Source organism: Aureococcus anophagefferens, assembly GCF_000186865.1.
Source record: "Aureococcus anophagefferens unplaced genomic scaffold AURANscaffold_1, whole genome shotgun sequence".
Taxonomy (NCBI): domain Eukaryota; class Pelagophyceae; order Pelagomonadales; family Pelagomonadaceae; genus Aureococcus; species Aureococcus anophagefferens.
This window is the reverse complement of record NW_008705561.1, coordinates 889,976-908,876: the sequence shown is the minus strand read 5'-3', so window position 1 is coordinate 908,876 and position 18,901 is coordinate 889,976. Positions and strand designations below refer to the sequence as shown.

The following is an 18,901-nucleotide window of genomic DNA, read 5'->3' as shown; positions in this document are numbered from 1 at the left end:
TTCGTGGAGCCACGTCCTCGCGAGGACGTGGCTGCGAGCATTCAACATGCTCCCCCCCCCCGGACGGACGCAGTCGGGCGCGCATCCCCTTCAATAACTTGGTCAACATGAAGGGTGCCGTCTCGCCGCAGGCACCGTCGGCGCGCGCAGCTCTCGCCGCGCCGCAGCGCTGCCGACCGATGACGGAGGAGCAGAAGGTCGTCGAGCCCGTCGAGGGCGGCACGGACTTCGTGCGCTACCACGATAGCGACGAGAGCGACGACGAGACGGCCATCGACGCCGAGGACCCGGCCGCGCTGGCGGCGGCGGCGACGGAGGCGCTGGAGGCGGCCATGGCCCAGACGGCGGACGCCGACGTGCCGGCCGAGCTGCACGCGCTCGCCGGCGCCGTCAGCGATACGCTGGAGGCGGCGTCCGGCGCCGACGATCCGCCGGAGCCGCCGGCGTCAAAGCCGGCCGCGAAGACGTTCTCGCGCCAGGCGCCCAAGGCGGTCAGACAGCCGAAGCCGTGCGTCGTCGCGCCGGAGGACGACGTCGGCATCAGCGCGGACGAGATCGGTCTGGTGGCGGGCGGCCTCGGCCGCCTGCGCGTCGCGGTGCTCGACTCGGACGAGGAGGCCGAGCCGTTCGTGGTCGGCCCCGTGCAGGACGACGACACCGTCATCGAGTCCTGGGAGGAGCGCGACGCCTGGGACTTCGTGCCCATCACGCTCCGCGGCGTGCCCGCGCGCCCCCTGCTCGAGGGCGAGCCTCTGGCCCTCGACGTGGATATAAAGACGACGCGCGCGTCCATCGAGATCCACCAGCCGAGGATCGACCTGATCCTCACGCCCATCGGGCGCATCTGCTGCTGCGCGTCGCAGCCCTGCGGCTGCCCGCGGACCAAGGACCAGCGCCTGCTCACGCGCGGCGTCGTCACTGAGGTCGGGTCCAACAGGACGAAGACGCGGTTCCGCGCCGACTTCGACCTCAAGCTGTCGCGGACGTACCTGGACCACCAGGTCACGGACGAGGGCCTGCGCGGCGTCGCCTTCGACGCCTACCTGCGCATCCGGAGCTCCTTCGAGGCCTACGAGCCGCCGCGGGGCGTCGGCGCCGGGCCCCGCGCGGACGGCACCTTCGAGTACACGCTCGACGAGGAGATCGCGATCATGGACAAGGTGCTCTGGCGGTGCAACAACGTCCCCCGGCCGCCGGACCGCGTCGTCGAGCTCGGCGCGGAGCTCCACGTCGAACGGCCCCTGACCGTCGCCGTCGCGCCCCTCGCTCCCGGCGGAGGCGAGTTCCACGTGGCCCTGACGAACGACCACGCGACGCTGCCGCTGCGGCTCTGCACCTGCGACCTGGGGAACCCGCGCTTCGTCCACGTCAAGGGCCGCAAGATGCCCGCGGACCTCGCGCCGGGCGACCGCTGGGACTTCGACGTCGAGGTCGTCGACACGGCGAACTTCACCGACGCCTACATCGAGCTCACCTTCTGCTGGCGCTGCGGCGACGAGGCCGCGGGCGGGCCCGACGTCGGCCGCGCGCCGGGCACGTGGGCCCACTTCGTCGCCCAGGAGGTCATCATGTGGACGTCGACGAAGCCCAAGAGGCCCACGCCCGACGACCCCCAGGACGCCGAGCTCCTGGAGATTCGGTAAGCGCGCGTTCGGGGTTTCGTGTCTTTGTTTGGCAGCGCGAGCACAGCGCACTTCATCGCGCTAGCGCACGTGAGTAGCGCCATTTGTACGAGGTAGGCCAGGACTCCTGAGCGTGCGGCGCGAAGTGCGGCGCGAGCGAGTTTGAACGTGTTGATGATGAACACAAAGTTTGACTTTTTCTTCGCGGTAGTGCGATGGGTCTTGGAATTGGCGCGTGAATCCGCAACAACCATGTCGTTCGTTCTCATGCCAGACGGCACCATCGGATTCCAGTTACCCGAAGGTCACTCGCTCGAGATGTACGGCGGCGCGGGCGCGCTTCAGGCGCAGGCGCAGGCGCTGGCGCTGCAGGTGTACTACAATCCGTGGGCGATGTACCAGCCCCCGTGGCCGCTGCTCGCCGCGCCGCCGCCGCCCGCCGCGCAGTGGCCGCTGCTCGCCGCGCCGCCGCCGCCCGCCGCGCCGACTCCGACGAGCGTCCTCGAGGTGCCCGCGGCCGCGGCGCCGCCGCCGCCGTTCCCCGAGCAGGCGCCCGCGGCCGCGGCGCCGCCGCCACCGTTCCTCCAGGAGGCGCCCGCGGCCGCGCCGCCGCCGCCGCCGTTTCCCGAGGAGGAGGCCGCGGCCGCGCCGCCGCCGCCGCCGTTCCCCGAGGAGGACGCGCCGGCCTTCGCTCCGGAGGAGGCGGCGCCCGACGACGCCGCGTGCGCCATCTGCGACGACGCCGCGGGCGGCGCGCGCACGCCCTGCTGCGGCACCGCCATCTGCGCGGCTTGCGTCGCGCGCGCCGCGGCGTCCGCGAACGCGGCATTCAAATGTGCTTTTTGCTTGGACGCGTCCCCGGCGTTCTACGCCTTCGCGCGCTCCGTCGGCGCGCGCGTCGACCTCGAGGCGCTGCCGGCCTGGGACGCCGACGCCGGCGACGACCTCTGCCCGGCGCTGCCCGCGTGCGCCGCGTCCTGCTGCGCGTGCCCGCACGGCCCGGCCTTCGACGCGGCGACGGCGCGCGCGACGCGGTCGACGAGCGCGGCGGTCTGGAACCTGCTGGCCTGCGAGAGCTGCGGCGTGTCCTACGCCCACGCGGGCTGCCTGGCGAAGCGGCGCCGCGGCGGCTTCGTGTGCGGCCTCTGCGAGTCGGGGGACGACGACGACGCGCGGCCCGCGCGGCGGCCCCGCGTCGCGACGCCCGAGCCCGCGGCGCCGCCCCGCCGCTCGCCGCGCCGCGACGCGCCCCCCGCCGCGGGCGCCCTCGCGCTCGCCGCCGCCGAGGACGCGCGCGCGCCCCGCCGGCCGCCCGCGGAACCGGCGCCGCCGCCGCGCCGCGCGCCGCGCCGCGCGCCGTCCCCGGCGCCCGCGCCCGCGCGGCCGCGCCGCGGCGCGCCGCCGGCGGACGTCGACGCGCTCGTCGCGCGCGACCCGCGCATCCGCGTCGAGCGGGAGAACCCGAAGAAGGCCGGCTCCAAGAGCGCGCTGCGCTACGACGCCTACAAGTCCGCGTCGACGGTGCGCGAGTTTCTCGAGCTCGGCGGCACGCGCGCGGACCTGCGCCACGACATCGCCCTCGGCTACGTCGTCGTCGTCGACCGCGCGCCGACGCCGCCGCCCCGGGCGCAGCGCGCGACGGCGCTGCCGTCCTTCGTCAAGTCGTGCCCGGCTTACCTCGGCCGCGCCGCCGCGGCCGTCGCGCTCCGCGCGGGCGCCGCGCCGGGCATCCCCAACGGCGACCCCGCGCCGGGGTGGCACAAGGAGATCATCCCGCGGAAGCACGACCCCCGCGAGGCCGACGTCCACTTCTACGACGCCCGCAGCGGCCGCCAGTTTCGCTCCCTGGCGTCGCTGCGCGCCTTCGTCGCGCCCGGCGACGTCGACCTCGACGCCTTCGACTTCCGCCACGCGGCCGGCCGCGCGCGCTGCCCGCCGGTGCCCGCGCGGAGCGAGATCAACGGCGCGCTCCGGGAGATCTGGGGCGGCCTCTCGAAGCGGGAGCAGGCCGCGGCGCGCGCCGCCGCGCCGGGCCGCGACGTCCCGCCGCACCCGACCGCGACGGTGCGCGCGGCCGAGGCCGCCGTGGACCGCACGGGCGGCACCGCGGAGCAGCGCGCGTTCGCTTCGCTCATGGCGGCCGTCTACTCCCACAACAAGACGTACTAGGCGCCGGCCGCAAGCACCCATGTCCCACAATAAGAACCCCATGTATGTCATCGACATTCTATCGACTGCGCGGCGGCGAGGCCTGCGGAGCCCTGCGCGCGAGGAATTGCGCGAGGCGCCTGGCGAGCCGCTGGCCGGGCGATCGCGCGAGGCGGGCGCCGGCGGCCGCCGCGCGCGAAGCGGGCGCTGGCTCGAGGCTCGAGTCGAGCTCCGCGAACTCTGTGACGTTCTGTGGCAAGGCGGGATGGGAGGCGTCCTGGGCGCGCAACCACCATCCCAAGCCACGTAAGCCGGCAAAACGCGCCGCATACCATGCGCAACAAAACCACAACAACGGCGGACGCGCTGCGCGCGCTGTCGTCGCTCCTCTGCGTCGGCTCCTTCGCCCTGTCGCGGCGCGACCGGGCGCTGGCGGCGGCCTGCGCCGGCGCGTCGCTGGCGCTCGCCGCGGTGGACCTGCTGCTCCGGCTCGAAGGGCACGACGGCGACGCCGACGACGCTCCCAGGCGACCGCCGCGGCCGCGCGCGCGCGCGCGGTCGAGCGACTACGAGTCCGACGCCGGTTCCGTCGCGACGGCCCGCGACGAGGCGCCGGCGTCTTCGCCGCCGAAGCAGCACGTCACGGAGCTGCTCGTGCACAACGTGAGCCACACGGACCTCGTCGTGTCCTTCGGCGGGCCCGACGACGGCTTCGACGACCTCGACGACGACGCGGCGCTCTTCGCGCGGCCCAAGTTCTCCCACTTCGCCGCCGTCTCCGCGGAGCTGCTCGACGCGGCGCGGAGGTCCGCCGTCGTCGCCCAGTGCCGGTCGCGGCGGCGCGACGACACCTGCGCCAAGTACCCCGTCGTGCCGTCGCTCGGCGACCCGGGCCGTGGCGGCGAGGACCGCATGCCCTGCGGCCTCGCGCTCCGGGGCGCCGCGCCCTGGTCCGCGGCGCGCGTGCGGAACGAGCTGAAGACGCGGTTCTTCAAGACGACGACGCTCCGGGACCACGCGGACGCGAACGCGAACCCCGACCCGGACCCGGTCGCGCCGCGCCGCGTCTACTTCCCGCTCCTCGCGGTGCTGCTGCGGGCCTGGCTCGCGTCGACGGACGACGGCGAGGCGTCCAAGGACCGCGTCGTCCTGCTCGTGTCCGGCGCGGGGACGCCCCGCGACGCGAACCGCGACGCGCGCGACAACTCGACGGAACACGTCGCGGAGCTCATGGAGCTCTTCCTCGCGCGCGCGTGCGAGGTCGGCGCGCTGCCCTTCGCGGTCACGGTCGTGCGCCTCCACTCCGAGGCGAACGTCTTCCGCTACGACGAGAATATTAGTTTTGTGCGCCACGAGCTCGAGCCCGCGGTCGTGGCGTTGCGCCAGACCGTCGTCGGCGCCGAGCCCGGCGACGACTGGGCGGACCGCTTCCGCGTGGCCATCTCCTTCGCCGACGGCGCGCCGGCGCGCGTGTCGACGATCCACAAGTCGCTGCGCCTCTACCGGCCGACGTGCATGTACGTCTGGCAGCTCAAGACGTTCTGGGAGCAGCGCGTACTGTCTGAGGACGACGTCGAGGTGCTGCCCTTCGAGGCCGCGGAGACCGTGCCGGCGACGCCGACGGCGGAGGCGACGGGCGACGTGCGCGTGCTCGTGGCCGAGGTGCGGCGCCTGCGGGCGGCCTGGGACGCGGCCGTCGCGGACCCCGCGGGCCACGACATGCGCGCGTTCTGGCACCGGAAGTCGCGCAAGGTCGTGCTCGCCGTGCTGCTCGTGCGCAAGGGCGACGGCGAGGCGCCCAAGGTCTACCACGGCACGAACATGGAGGTGTCCATGCCCACGGGGAGCCTCTGCGCGGAGCGGAACGTCATCGGCACCGCGCTCGCGGACGACCTGGGCCTGAAGCGGTCGCACCTCCAGCTCATCGCCGTGCTGGGTTTAAATTTACCACCACCGGAGAGCGCGACGGCGTCCGAGCCCTCCTGGCTCACGCCGCCGCCGTCGCCGTCGGCCCAGGCGAGCTCCGCGAACTCGCCCGGCGCCGGCTGGGCCGACCGGCGGCCGCGGAGCGGATCCGACCCGAGCCTGTCGCCCGCGTCCTTCGCGCGCGCCGTCGCCGCGGCCGCCGCCGGCGAACGCGCGCGGGACCCGCCGCGGCGGTCCCCGTCGGGCGACGCCCAGGCGAGCCCGCCGCCGTCGTCCGCGGACCGGTCGTGCCCGCCGAGCCCGAGCGGCCGGCGCCAGATGGTCCGCGCGTACCCGAAGATGCGCCACAGCGGCAAGAAGCGCGTCACGCCCGCGTCGACGACGCGCGTCGTCGTGTCAGACACCAAGGACATGAACCCGCTCAAGCCCTGCGGCGCGTGCGCGGAGTGGCTCCGCAAGATCACGGAGGTGAACCCGAACTTCAAGGTCGTCACCTTCACGGACGCCCACTGCCACGGCGTCTACGTGGAGCCCGTCGCGGGGTCCGGGTGAGGGAGTCGGGGTGTGTTATAGGGATGCGGCGGCGCAAGGGGGGGGACGGGCGCGCGGCGCGCGGCGCGGAGCTCCCTAGTGGAGCTTCTTGGGGTCGTGGAAGTGGAACTTGGCGGCGCCCGTCGCGTTCATGATGATGTCGAAGATGCCGAACTGGCCCGCGGTGAGCGTGCCGATCATGACGCAGCGCGCGCCGAGGCCCGTCGTGCAGAGCTTCATGAGGCCCGTCTCCGCGACGATGTTGCCCATGCGCTGGAACATGGAGCCGTCGCCGCCGGCGCCGCCCTTGTTGATCTTGGACAGGAGCGTGTCCGCCGGGTGGGAGATGATGGCCGCGGCGACGCCCGCGACGACGCCCGACGCGAGCGACACGCCGAGGTTGCCGATCGCCGGCGGCTGGTCCGGCGACGCGCCGAGCGCGCCGTAGATGGAGTCGGCGGCCTTGCCCTGGACGGCGAACTTGGCCATGGTGTAGGGGATCTGCTTGAAGAGGATGGGCACGAAGCCGCTGTAGAACGCGCCGACGAAGCCGCTCTCGGCCATCATCTTCTGCGCGCAGCCGACCATCGACTCCGCGTAGGACGGGTCGGAGACGAGGCGGATGCGGCAGGCCTCGTAGGGGCAGAGGAAGATGTCGGCGATGAACTCGGCCATGGCCGACGAGAGGAGGTAGATGGGCGTCTTGTTGTTCCACGCCGTCTCCTCGCCGACCTTGCGCGTGATGTTGATCTTGAAGAACTCGACGCCGCCGAACTTGAACCAGCCCTGGATGAAGTAGCCCTGGGCCGTGGGGCCCAGGCCCGTGAGCAGGCCCCCCGTGCCCTCCTTGGCGATGACCTGGCCGAAGCCGCCGATGAAGCCCTTGTTGTAGACGTCGGGCTGCAGCTGGATCTTCGTCTTCACGACGTCGACGGGCACGAGGCCGCCGTGGGTGATGGAGCAGCAGATGCCGCCGGCCAAAGCGCCGGACAGGAAGTACTTCATGTCAAAGGGCCCCTGGCCCATCACCATGTCCGACATGACGCTCGAACCTGCGGGCGGGCGGGTCGGTCCGCGGGGAATCCGGCGCTTCGACAAGCTGCGATGCGGCCCGTCGCCCCGGCGGGCGCTCCGCGGCGGTCGCGGGCGGGCCGGGTCGCGCGCGTCGGCCCCGTCCTCGGTCGCCGCGGCCGGCGAAGGCGTGAATCCTTTCTTTTGGGCCGGGGACCGGCGCGCGTCGCCGAAATCGCAGCTCTCCCGCGCGCGCCGCGGCGCGCGGGCGCCCGCGCGCTAGTCGAAGTGGCCGGGAAAAGCGGCGACGCGCCGACCCGACGAACCATTGCACGAGGACGCGGGACAGCACGGTTGTGTGTAATGGACGGAGGGCGTGGCAATCGCTGGCTGAGCGAGGCGGGTTTAGATTCATCAGTTCATCATCACCTCGGTGCCTCGACCTTTTCCTTGAACCAACGCGTCCGTCGTCGTCGCAGGCCCTGGAGCGCGCGCCTATGCCCCACCCCCAGCGAACGCAGACAGCGAGGCCGGTCAACAAAAAGCGAAGGGGCGGCAGGGCATGGGCGCGCGCGGGAAACGGCGGCGCGCGGCGACAGGGAGGAGATCCCGAGCCGCGCGGGGGGAGGGGAACAGCAGGGGGTCGCGACGGCGGGCCGAAAAGAACGCCGCGCGCGCCGGGCAACGCGCCGCGCGCTCCTCGGCGCCCGCCGCGGCGCGCGGCTCAGCGCGCCTGGAAGGCCGCGACGCGATCGCGCGCGCGGCGGATCTTGGCGAGGAGCTTGCGCTTGACCGGCGACTCGGCCTCGACGGGCCCGGCGAAGCCGCCGGGGAGCGCGGCCTCGAGCGCGGCGAGGGACGCGAGGCCCTCGATGACGAGGTGCGGATCCGGCACCGCGACCTCGCGCGAGAAATCGGGCGAGAGGCGCGGCTCCGTGTCGGCCCGGGGCAGGCCGGCGATCTTGGCGGCGGCGCCCAGGGCGCGCGCGACGTCGCGGTCGTCGCGGAGCTCGACGAGCGCGCCGTCGGCGCGCGACACCGCGTAGACGGGCCCCTCGGCGACCGCGGCGCCGTAGGACGCCGCGAGCGCCGCGCGCGCGGCGGCGAGCGTCGGCCGCGCGAGGGCGGACACGTCGAGGGCGCGGAGCGGCGCCGCGCAGGGGCCGAGCTGGGAGGGCGCGACGGCCGCGACGGGGCTCGCGGCCGGCCGGCGCGACACGGGCGACCGGCTCGGGAGGTCGATGGCGTCCCAGAGGGCCATCTCCGGCGACGCGGGCCGCCCGCTCCGCGCGGGGTAGGGCGGCGGCGCGAGGGCCGGCGGCCGCGCGAAGAACGCGGCCATCTCCGGGCTCGCGGGCGAACTCGCGGACGACGCGGGCGACCGCGGCGACCGCTTGGCGTCGCCGTCGAAGCCCACGGGCATGGCCGGCCGCTTCGCGCCGTCGACGACGCGCGCCTCGCGCGGCGACACGGGCCGCATGAGGCCCCGCGGCGTGCCGGCGCCGCGGGGCGACGGGCCGGGCGTCGTCGGCGTCCGCCGGTTCGCCGGGCGTTTCTTCCAGACGCGGCTCAGCATGCGGCCCACGGCGCCGCCCGACGACCGCTTCGCGCCCTTCGACACCTTCTTCCCGTGGGAGGCCATGGGGGGGGGGCTGCGGCGGCGGCCGACGACAGTGAACACAGCAGGGGACTTTGATGCCGAAGGAAGTCCCGCTCGAGGGCTGCCTTCGCGCCCAGGATTTAAAGTTTTACAGGAGGGCAAAATGGGCTCCCAAATAGCTCTACCTGAGGCGAAACGATGGATACCCACGGAGTCGCTTGTCTCGCTACGACGCGGGGACGGGTCTCGGCGCGTGGAGCCCGCTGCGCAGCATGAGCTCGCCGCCGAGTGCCTGCGCCCAGCGGCCGCCAGGGCTGCCTTCGCGCCCAAGGTTTGAGCTGATTTGCCAGAGAGCAATGGTGCTCTCCCTGCCTTGCTGAGGCGAAGCGCGATGGACGCGCTGAGCCCGCGGAGCAGCCGGTCGCGCTACGACGCGGCGACGGGTCCCGACGCGCTGAGCCCGCTGCGGCGCAGCATGAACTCGTCCAAGGCCGAGCGCCTGCGCCGGCGGTCGCGGCCCGCGGCGTCGCCGGCGGCCGACGAGAGCAGCGACAGCGTCGACTCGGCGCCGCGCGACGCGATGCGCGACAGCGTCGACTCGGCGCCGCCGGCCTACGACGAGGGCGTCGCCGACTCCGCGGACCTGGACGCGCGCGCGGCCGACCTCCTCTCGCGGTGCGACGCGCTACTCGACCGGCGGCCGCTCGCGGCGGCGCCGGCGGACGACGCGCCCGCGGCGCCGGCGCCGTCGGCCGTCGCCGCGTCCCTCGAGGACCTCGACCGGGTGCGCCTCGCGCCGCCGGAGCCGCCCGGGAGCCCCGCGGACGACGCGTGGGCGGGCTTCGACGCGGCCAAGGGCGGCGCCGCGAATTGGCCGACGCGCGTCGTCGAGGCGCCGCCGCCCGTCGAGGACCCGCCGCCGCCGCTCCTCGACGCGCCACCGTTCGAGGCGCCGCCGCCGCCGCCGGTCGAGTCGGCGTCGCCGCTCCTCGAAAGGCCGGCGCCGCCCGCGGAGGCGCCGCCGCCGCTCCTCGAAACGCCGGCGCCGCCGCCCGCGGAGGCGGCGCCGCCGCCGCCCCTCGAGCTGCCGCCGTCGCCGCCGGCGCTCCCCGCGCTCGCGCCGCCGCCGGCCGCGCCGCCGCAGCCGCCGGCCGCCGCGCCGCCGCAGCCGCCGCAGCCGCCGCAGCCGCCGCAGCCGCCGGCCGCCGCGCCGAGCCCGACCCTCGCGGACCTCGACGCGGCCGCCGAGGCCGCCGCGGCGCGGGCCTACGCGCGGCGGGACGCCGCCGCCGTCGTCGACCTCATCTCCGAGGTCGTCTGCGCGGGCCTCCGCGAAGACGGCCCGCCGTCGCCGCGCGTCCGCCGCGCGCCGCCGTCGCCGCCGCGGCCCGCCCTCGACGCGCCGCCGTCGCCGCCGCGTCCGGCCCCCGCGGCGCCGCGGACGCCGTCGCCGCCGCCGAACGCCGACGACGGCGACGACGCCGCGCTCAAGGCGCGCGCGCTGCGGCACGCGGACGACGAGATCGTCGCCACGCTCCTCGCGCGCATCGCCGCGCTCGAGGGCCAGCTCGCCGCGGGCGCGAGCCCGACGGGCGCCGCGGCGAGCCCCGTGCTCGACCGCTTCTTCTAAGGCACGCGTGTCGCGCGAACGTCGTTACCGCGCGCGTCGTCGCGCGGCGCGCCCGCAATTTCGCCGCGCGTCTACCGAGGCCCGCCGCGGAGGCGGAGGACCATGGACAGGGACGCGCCCTCGTCGATGCCGACCTCCTGGAGCGTCTTCTGGCCGTCGAGCTGCTTGCCGGCGAAGATGAGCCGCTGCTGGTCGACGGGCACGCCCTCCTTCTCCTCGATTTTGGCCTTGACGTCCTCGATCTTGTCCGACTCCTCGCACTCGATGCTCACGGTCTTCCCCGAGAGCGTCTTGACGAAGAGCTGCATGCCGCCGCGCGGCACGGCGAGCGCCTGGAGCCGCAGCGACGCGTGGCGCGTCCGGCGCGGGCCGAGCGCCGACGCGCCGCCGAGGGAGAGCGCGAAGACGAGGAGCGCGCGGAACATGTCTGAATTGCTTGCGGCGGTCCTGCGGGTGGTGTGCGCGGGCGGTCGACGACGCGTTGAAGAGCGTGCTCAGCGCGATGCTCCAAGTCGAGCTCGCTCCCCGGGGGGTGTTGCCGCCTTGCCGGCATAGTGCAGCCCGCGCCACTGCTGCCACCGCTCCACAGCGGTCGATTGATTTTCCGCATTTTGGTGTTCCCGGAGCCTCGGCCCCTGAAGCGTCCCGAAACCAAGGGGCGCGTACAGCGGCGTCGATGGCGCCGAGATCGGCGGTGGCGGATTCGTCCGTAGCTCGTACGTGGGGCGACACTGCACTTCTCGGAGCCTCCCGGGCAGGACTGCAGTACTGGTACAGACTCGCCAATGCGGAAGTTCATTGGGCCGCGCGCGCGCGCGCGCGCGCGCCTCGGACGGTGCGCAGGCGGCACCCCCCCTTGCGCTCGCTCTCGATCGAGTCCGCTCTCGCAAGAGGCCCGACCACCTCGGTGTCGTCGCGCGCGTCGTTCCAGGTGCCACCCCGCGGCCCCCGATCCCACCCTACACACACCTCAACCTCCCTCTCGTCGCCCGCGACGAGCCGCGCGCGCGCCGCCGCGCGCGGCGCCGCGCGCGCCGCCACTTTTTCAAATCGCGGAACCTCGCCACCTTTCGACGCGCCCAAGCGCCGCGCGCGACCCCGCCGACCCCATAGGCGCGATGGGCGGCTCCAGCCACCTGAGGGACAAGAGTAAAAGGGGCGCCGACGCCGGCGCGGCCGACGACGACGCGCCCGACGAGTGCGACCCGTCTCGATTGGACGCGCTGGGCCTCGCCTGGGCCGCGCGGCTCGGCATCTGCGACGACGCGCTGGGCAAGTTCACGGGCCTCTGGTTCAGCCTCGACGCCGCGACGCGTTCGTCGGCGCCGCCGCCGAAGGACGGCACGCGGTGCTCCGCGTGCAGCCGCCGCATCGGAATCGGGCGGAAGAAGCGCGGGCTCAACTACGAGAAGCACGGCGGCGACTGCGACACGGCCTGCTCCAAGGCCGTCGTCAAGGTGCTCGCCGCCATCGCGCGCGACGCCGGCGAGTCCTACTACGGCGGCGTCAACAGCCACAAGAAGGTCGCCGCGTACAAGGCCGAGGCGAGGCCCGGCGAGGAGGTCGACGAGTCCGCGCCCTCTCTGCGGCGCGCGGCCGACGACCGCGGGCGCAAGTACGACGGGAAGAGCGGCACGGCCGGCGACGCGTCCTTCGTCGCGCCCGTCGCGAGCTTCGAGCCCGCCGTGGACTGTACGCCGAAGTGCGTCCGCGTCTACGCGCAGTCCGGCGAGCGCTGCGGCCGCGCCTGCCCCGGCCTGCTGGCGTCGCTGGAATACGCGTCCGACGAGTTCTGCAGCTGCCGCTGCGAGACCGCGGAGCTCGCGCGCCGCGACGAGGTGCTGGAGACGGCGCGCGAGATCGAGGCGGCGCGGGCCAAGGCCCAGGAGGACAAGCCCGCCGCGGCGCCGCGGCGCGCGAAGAAGGCCCCGACCCTGGGGAGCATGCTCGCGTCCTGCGAGCGCAAGGAGGTCTCGGAGAGCGAGGACGAGGCCGACGGCGACGGCGGCGGCGCGCCGGACGACGACGACGACGACACGAAGACGGGCTCGGAGATCTCGAGCCGCCTGGACGACCCCGCCTACGCCGCCGCGGCCCAGGAGGCCGACGCGGAGCTCACGCGGCTCCGCGCGGAGTGGATCCGCGGCGCGCGCGCGGCGCTCGAGGGCGCCGGCGGCGCGGGCGCGACCGTCGACGCGCTGAGCAAGGCCTTCAAGAAGCGCATGCGCGGCGCCTGCCGCGACCACCACCGCGCCAAGGAGGCCTGGCTCTACGTGCGCGCTCGCCTCATCTACAAGAAGCACAAGGTCGTCGCCGTCAAGGACGACGGCAACGTCGTCCGCAGGGCCGCGGCGCACGCGCAGCGCCAGCTCGCGCTGAGCCTGCAGACGGCGTCGCACCCGGGGAGGCAGGCTGCGCCAGCGCCGCCGGCCCGGCAGGCGGCGCCGCCGCGCCGCGCGCCGCGGCCCGCGGCCGCGGCCGCGTGGGCGCCGCCGGCGACGCGCGGCGCGGCGCTCGCGGCGAGCCGCGTGCGGGGCGCCGGGCCCAGCGCCGCCGAGGTCGCCGCGCGCGAGGAGGCCATCCTGCAGATGGTGCTCGCCGAGTCGAAGAAGGAGTTCGCCGCGGACTACGCGGCGCGGCGCGCGCCCGCGCCGCGGCCGCCGACGCCGCCGCCGGCGGCCCCGCCGCCGCGGCCCAGCTGGATGGACAACTTCGACCCGCGCGACTTCGTCGACGAGTCGGGCGGCGGGGCGCCGCCGCCGGCGCCCGTCGTGACGCCGCCCGCGCCCGTCGCGCCGCCGCCGTCCGCCGTCGACGCGCAGGCCGAGGCGCTCCAGCGGTTCTCCGCGGCGTCGCGCGGCGACGCGTCGGGCCGCCGGAGCTTGCAGGAGCTCGCCGAGTCCTACGCCGCGCCCGCCGCGGCGCCGCCGGGCATCGGGTCGTCGCGGAGCCTCGGCGCCGTCGGAGACCCCGCCCCGCGCCAACCCGCGTACGGGTACGGCGAGCCGCCCCGCGGCGCCCCCGCCTACGATCCGTACGACGGCGCCCCGGCCCCGTCGAGCTACGGCGCCCCCGCCTCGTCGAGCTACGGCGCCCCAGCCTACGATCATTACGACCGCGCGCCGGCGTACGACGGTTCGCCGGCGTATCCGTCGTACGACGCGCCGCCGTACGCGGCCCCGGCCGTCGCCGCCCCGCCGGCGGACTTTGCGGGGTTCCTCCGGGCCGCCGGGCTCGAGCGCTACCACGACCTGCTGCGCCAGGAGGAGATCCACGACGTCGGCACGCTCCGTTTGCTCACGGCCGACGACCTCAAGGACGTCGGCCTCCCCTACGGGCCCCGCATCAAGCTCCTCGCCCTCGCCAAGGAGGCCACCGCATGAACACGAACACGCCCCGCGCGCGCCCGAGGAGGCGCGCGCGGGGCTCGCGCCGACGGTCACCGCGCGTACCCCCCCGCGAGGGGTACGCGCGCCCGGCCGGCGCGTCGAAGGACGCATCGCGGAACGACGGCCCGGGGATTCCGCTCCCCGGGCGGCGGTCACCGGACGCTACGCGACGTAGCGCCCGCCCGCCACCAGGCGTTCCACGGACACGAGAAGAAGACCTCGCAGCTCGCGGAGAACGGCGGCCCGCAACCCCCCGGGCGGCGTGTCACCGGGCGCGTACCACCACGCGGTACGACGCCCGCCCGCCAAAAGCCGCCCCTCCTAAGCTACGAGCCCTGTGTTTTCCGGCGTTGCGAATCCCGCCGGCGTGGCCGGCGCTTCCACTTAGTCTTGAATATCAATAGGGGGGGTCACTGAGCCCGGGTGCTCTCCGGGCTCCGCTCCGCCCCCGCTGGCGCCTGGTTTTTGGAGGCGTCCCTGGAGCGACTTCCCGGTTTAGTGGGGACGCGAAAATTAGGGGAACTGCGTGGGGCGCCGCCCCGCGGCGAATGCGCCGGTTTAGGGCTCCCCACTAAATCGCCCCGGCTGGAATGGGTCACAGTGCCCTGCACTTGTCGGACCAGGGAGAGCGTTTTGTGAGAGCTGGGCTGCCCGTGTCGCCGCCCGTCGGCCCGGCTGTGCGCCTGCGGGCGTTTGGATTCGATTCCCCGCGCCTTGCGCCAGCCCGAATGGCCGCAGCAACCGCAGCGCTCGTCGGCGCCTAAAGCTCGCTCTGCAAGAGAGAGACTTTGCTGGGTCCTGATCCAAACCAGGTCACCAGCGTGCTTCTATTCGCCGCGTCGACGTCTCGACAGCTTCGCGCGGTCTCAGAAGGTCCACGGAGGAAGGGCAAGGGCGCCAGGGACTACTACACGTGGCTCGAGGCGAAGTACTCCAAGGCCTTCTACGTCGGCGAGTCCCGCGCCTCCGGCGGGCGCCAGGACCTCGAGTTCGAGGCGTCGGTCGCCGTCTACGTGAACCGCCCTCACTACGCCAAGTTCCTGGATGTCATCCTCCCGGACCCGCAGCACAGGAACATCCTCGAAACGTCCGCGCGTCCCCGACGCGCGTTCCGCGGAAAAAAAACGACCTCTTCTAGTACCATAACTTCGCTCAATCCGGACGGATCAGGACGAACCGAAAGTCGTTTTCGAGTTCCTACGCGGGCTCCTCGGGATAGGCGCAGTCTCGGAGCTCGGCTCGACGACGGCAAAATCCCGGGTTTTCAGTGTCGCCCCCTAATCATGATATCAAGCCGCGTACTCCTCAACACCGCCGCTTGCCCTTCAAGAACCGGCGGCGATGTGGCCGATGCGGCCGTCGTCGATTGGGCCGTCGGCGTCGGGGGGTGCAGCGTCGGCCAGATGATCGCGTCGTTGGGCCGGTAGGTAGGTCAAGTTGAGGAGATGATGACCTTTTGCGCATGCTGCAGGGGAATGCTCATGCTCGGGCTGCACCGATCGACCATGATGGGCCCGCGCGCCCTTGTCCTCGCGCTGCTGCCGACCGCGGTGGCGGCTAAGGGTGTGGCATGGTATGAAATCGTCGGCGGAAGCGCTGTGTGGCTAGGGATTTTATTCGTGTGTATCTACACACGGTACAAGTACAGGAGGCGCTCCACGACCGTCACGGCGCCGGCCGGTAAGCTGGGACTGCTCTTCGACGAGACCACGACGCCGCCTACGGTCACGGGCCTCGCCGCGTTGTCGTCGCTGCATGGCAAGGTGAAGGTGGGCTGGAAGCTCGAGAAGGTAGACGACGTCGACGTGTCGAAGATGACCGGCGCGGCCGCGACGCAGCTTCTCGAGGAGCGGGCCGCAAACGCGCGCCGCCTCGAATTCGACCGCACTCTACCACCACTCCCGAAGTATGAATTTTAGGGGAATGGCAGGGGTAACACCGTCGAGTTCGACGACGGCGGCGGCCGCGCGGCGCGGAGCCGCGCGGCGAACGCGCCCTTCGCGCAGCGCGCCGATCGCGTAGAGAAGCCGCCGTAAGGCGAAGACGAACGCTCCCTTAGCGCATAGAGATTGCGGGGAGGTGGCGCGAAAGCGAGGGCCGCGCACCCGGGAGGCCGAGGGAGCGGGGTCTCGCCGGCTTCAATGTGAGCTTCACAAGCGGCTCGGGCCCGATCGGGTTCGGGTCGCGGGCTCTCCGATGGGCGTCGAGCCTCGTCTTGCGGCGCCGTAAGCGCGCGACCCGTCGTCGATTAGCACGCAGGAACATGGCCGACGGCGACGGCCGGTCGTCGCCGGCGGCGAAGCCGAACTTTAAGCCGACGTCGACGCGCTGCGTGACCCGCCTCGAGACGAGCGTCCGGGACAGCGCCTACGCGTCGTCGGAGCGCCGGCGACCGGCGCTCGCGGGCGTCTGGGAGTCGCTGGACAAAGGTGCGCCGCCGCCGCGCGCGCCGCGGCGCCGCGCAACGAGACCCCCGTCCCCCCCCCCCTCGCAGGCGCGGGCCGCGCGTGCGCGGCGGGCGCCGCGCCGCCGCTGACGACGTTGGCGCGCGCGGCGCGCGAGACGACCCTGCGCGAGGACGCGGCGTTCCCGCCGCCGCCGTGCCCGCCGCCCGTGGCGCCCCTCGCGGCGCCGAGCGTCGAGTGGGTCGGCCCGCCCGCGGGCGCGGGCGCCGGCGCCGCGCCCGCGCTCTCGCGCGTCAAACGCGGCCTCGCGCTCACGGTCACGGTCAACGGCCGCGGCGCGGCGACGCCCGGCGCGCCGGCGCCGACGGCGGAGAAGGTCGCGGCCTTCGCGCGGCGCACGCGCGACGCCATGGAGGCGCGGCGCCGCGAGCGGGACGCGGGCGTCGTCGCGCTGAATCGGACCGCGACGGACGCGTTCCTCCGGGCGAGGCCGGCGGGCGACGGCGACGCGTCCGACTTTGCCGCGGCGCCCTGGCCCGCGGGCCGCTTCGCCCTCGAGCGCCACGTGCCCATCCCCCAGTCCGTGGCCTGGAACGGCCTCCGGTCCAACTACCACGCCGACGACGATCCCGTGCTCCGCTACGTGCCCTACTTCGGCGACGACGACGCGAGGGGCATCGACGTGTCGGCCTACGAGGCCGTGCCCGAGTCGGCGCGCCAGGCCGCCGACGACCAGCCGGACCCGAAGAAGCGGCGCCTCGCGGCGCCGGGGCCCCGGCGCCGCGGCCGACTGACGGAGGTCGAGGAGTGGGTCGCGTGGCGCACCTACGGCACGTTCCGCGGCGGGAGCGGCGGCGGCGACGCGGAGCTGCAGCCGCTGGCGACGGCGCTGGAGAAGGCGCTCGGCGGCGCGCCGCGGGACCTCGCGCTCGCCGCGCTCGCCGCGGCAAAGGCGCAGAACGCCAAGGCGGCGCCGGCGCCGCGGAACGCGCGGAACGACGCGAACGGCCGCGGCCTGCGCGTCGCGGCCAGGACCTACGCGGAGCTCAGCGAGTCCTACCGCGACCTCTTCTGCCGGCGCTGCTTCGTCTACGACTGCGCGCAGCACGGCGTGAGGCAGCCGCTGCCGCGCGCGCGGTGCGACCCCGTGTTCCACACGGAGCAGGAGCGCGAGGCGGCCTGGCCCGACGACGCGGCCTACGACGCCCGGGACCGCGCCATGCCGCCGCCGCCGGCCTTCGACGTCGACGCCGCGGATCTGCTGCTCGCGGCGAAGGCGCGCGCCGCGCTCGGCGCCGGCGCCAAGGCCGCGTCCGCGCTGGGCTTCGCGCCGCCGGGCGTCTTCGACGGCGCCGCCGACGACGTCGCCGAGGACGTCGCCGCCGCGCCGGAGCCCCAGCTCGAGACCGGGTCGCCGTCGCCGAAGAAGGGCGCGAAGCGCAAGCGGTACCAGACGGGGTCGAACGGCCTCTCGCTCACGCTGGGCAAGCGCAAGGCGAAGAAGATCCCCGCGCACTCGCGCTGGGCGACGGCCCACGCGGCCCTGTTCCGGCGCCAGAAGCTCGCCCTGGGCTCCAAGGGCTTCGCGAGCCGGAGGGACACGCCGCACACGTTCATGCCCTGCAACCACGACGGCCCCTGCGACACGGACGCGTGCTCGTGCGTGGCCCGGGGCGCCGCGTTCTGCGAGAAGTACTGCGCCTGCGGGCCGGACTGCCGCGCGCGCTTCCCGGGCTGCCGCTGCGCGCCGAACCTCGACCCGGAGCGCCAGGGCTGCCGCACCGCGGGGGCGTGCGACTGCGTCGCCGCGGGCCGCGAGTGCGACCCGGACCTCTGCCGCTGCTGCTCGTCGGCGCCCGTGTCCGGGGACCCGACGGCCGTCGACGACATCGCGGCGCGCTGCGCGGGCTGCCGCAACGTCGCGATCCGCCTCCGGCGCCACAAGCGCGTCGCCATCGGCCGGTCGTGCACGCACGGCTGGGGCGCCTTCGCGCTGGAGCGCTGCCGCGTGGGCGACCTCGTGGGCGAGTACCGCGGCGAGCTCGTGAGCCAGGACGAGGCGGACCGCCGCGGCAAGATCTACGACAAGCTGAACTGCTCGTTCCTCTTCAACCTCGACGACGAGCTCGTCGTCGACGCGACGCGCAAGGGCGCGAAGATGAAGTTCGCGAACCACCACGCGGACCCGAACTGCGCGGCGCGCGTGGCGCTCGTCGACGGCGACCACCGCATCGGCCTCTTCGCGAAGCGCGAGATCGCGCCGGGCGAGGAGCTCTACTTCAACTACTCCGCGGGCTTCTGGGAGTCGACGCAGATCGAGTCCTCGGCGCCGACGCCCGACGCCTAGGGCACCGCGTTCGCTAAAATGGACCGGTCTGCTCGCTGATGGGGTCGCGTGTTGCGGATAGACGGTGGCGATGCTGTAAGTTGAAGATCAAGTTGAAGATTTGAAGCGCCGCCGGCCGAGTCGCGACGAGCCGCGCACCGCCGCTCTCCGAACCGAACACACCCTTCGCACCGCGCACCGCCCACACGCACGCACCCATGTCGCTGCCGCGCCTCGTCCTCGCCTGCGCCCTCGCCGGCGCGTCCGCCGTGAACCACACGCTGGGCTACCTGCCCTTCTCCTGGGACACGCT

The 18,901-nt window shown here is 74.3% G+C and overlaps 4 protein-coding genes across 4 annotated transcripts; 2 read left to right on the top strand and 2 right to left on the bottom strand.

Annotated features, from left to right (window-relative positions):
* Positions 1-179: 179 nt before the first annotated feature.
* On the top strand, positions 180-3,791 carry AURANDRAFT_60558 (hypothetical protein; the record flags this gene model as incomplete). The annotated part of the gene is made up of 3 exons (XM_009034483.1): positions 180-1,639; positions 1,679-1,712; positions 1,917-3,791. 3 exons carry the CDS (start codon positions 180-182, stop codon positions 3,789-3,791), a joined length of 3,369 nt encoding a protein of 1,122 aa, XP_009032731.1.
* Positions 3,792-6,246: 2,455 nt separating this feature from the next.
* Positions 6,247-7,624, bottom strand: AURANDRAFT_35830 (hypothetical protein; the record flags this gene model as incomplete). The annotated part of the gene is made up of 2 exons (XM_009034022.1): positions 6,247-7,279; positions 7,591-7,624. The coding sequence occupies one exon, from the start codon at positions 7,266-7,268 to the stop codon at positions 6,324-6,326; it is 945 nt and encodes a 314-aa protein (XP_009032270.1).
* A 2,924-nt stretch (positions 7,625-10,548) lies between these two features.
* AURANDRAFT_17856 (hypothetical protein) lies at positions 10,549-10,785 on the bottom strand (the record flags this gene model as incomplete). Its single annotated transcript, XM_009034021.1, has 1 exon — positions 10,549-10,785. A coding segment is annotated over one exon (237 nt), but the record flags the coding sequence as incomplete, so codon positions are not given.
* A 7,398-nt stretch (positions 10,786-18,183) lies between these two features.
* Positions 18,184-18,558, top strand: AURANDRAFT_15951 (hypothetical protein; the record flags this gene model as incomplete). The annotated part of the gene is made up of 1 exon (XM_009034484.1): positions 18,184-18,558. A coding segment is annotated over one exon (375 nt), but the record flags the coding sequence as incomplete, so codon positions are not given.
* Between the last annotated feature and the right edge of the window lie 343 nt (positions 18,559-18,901).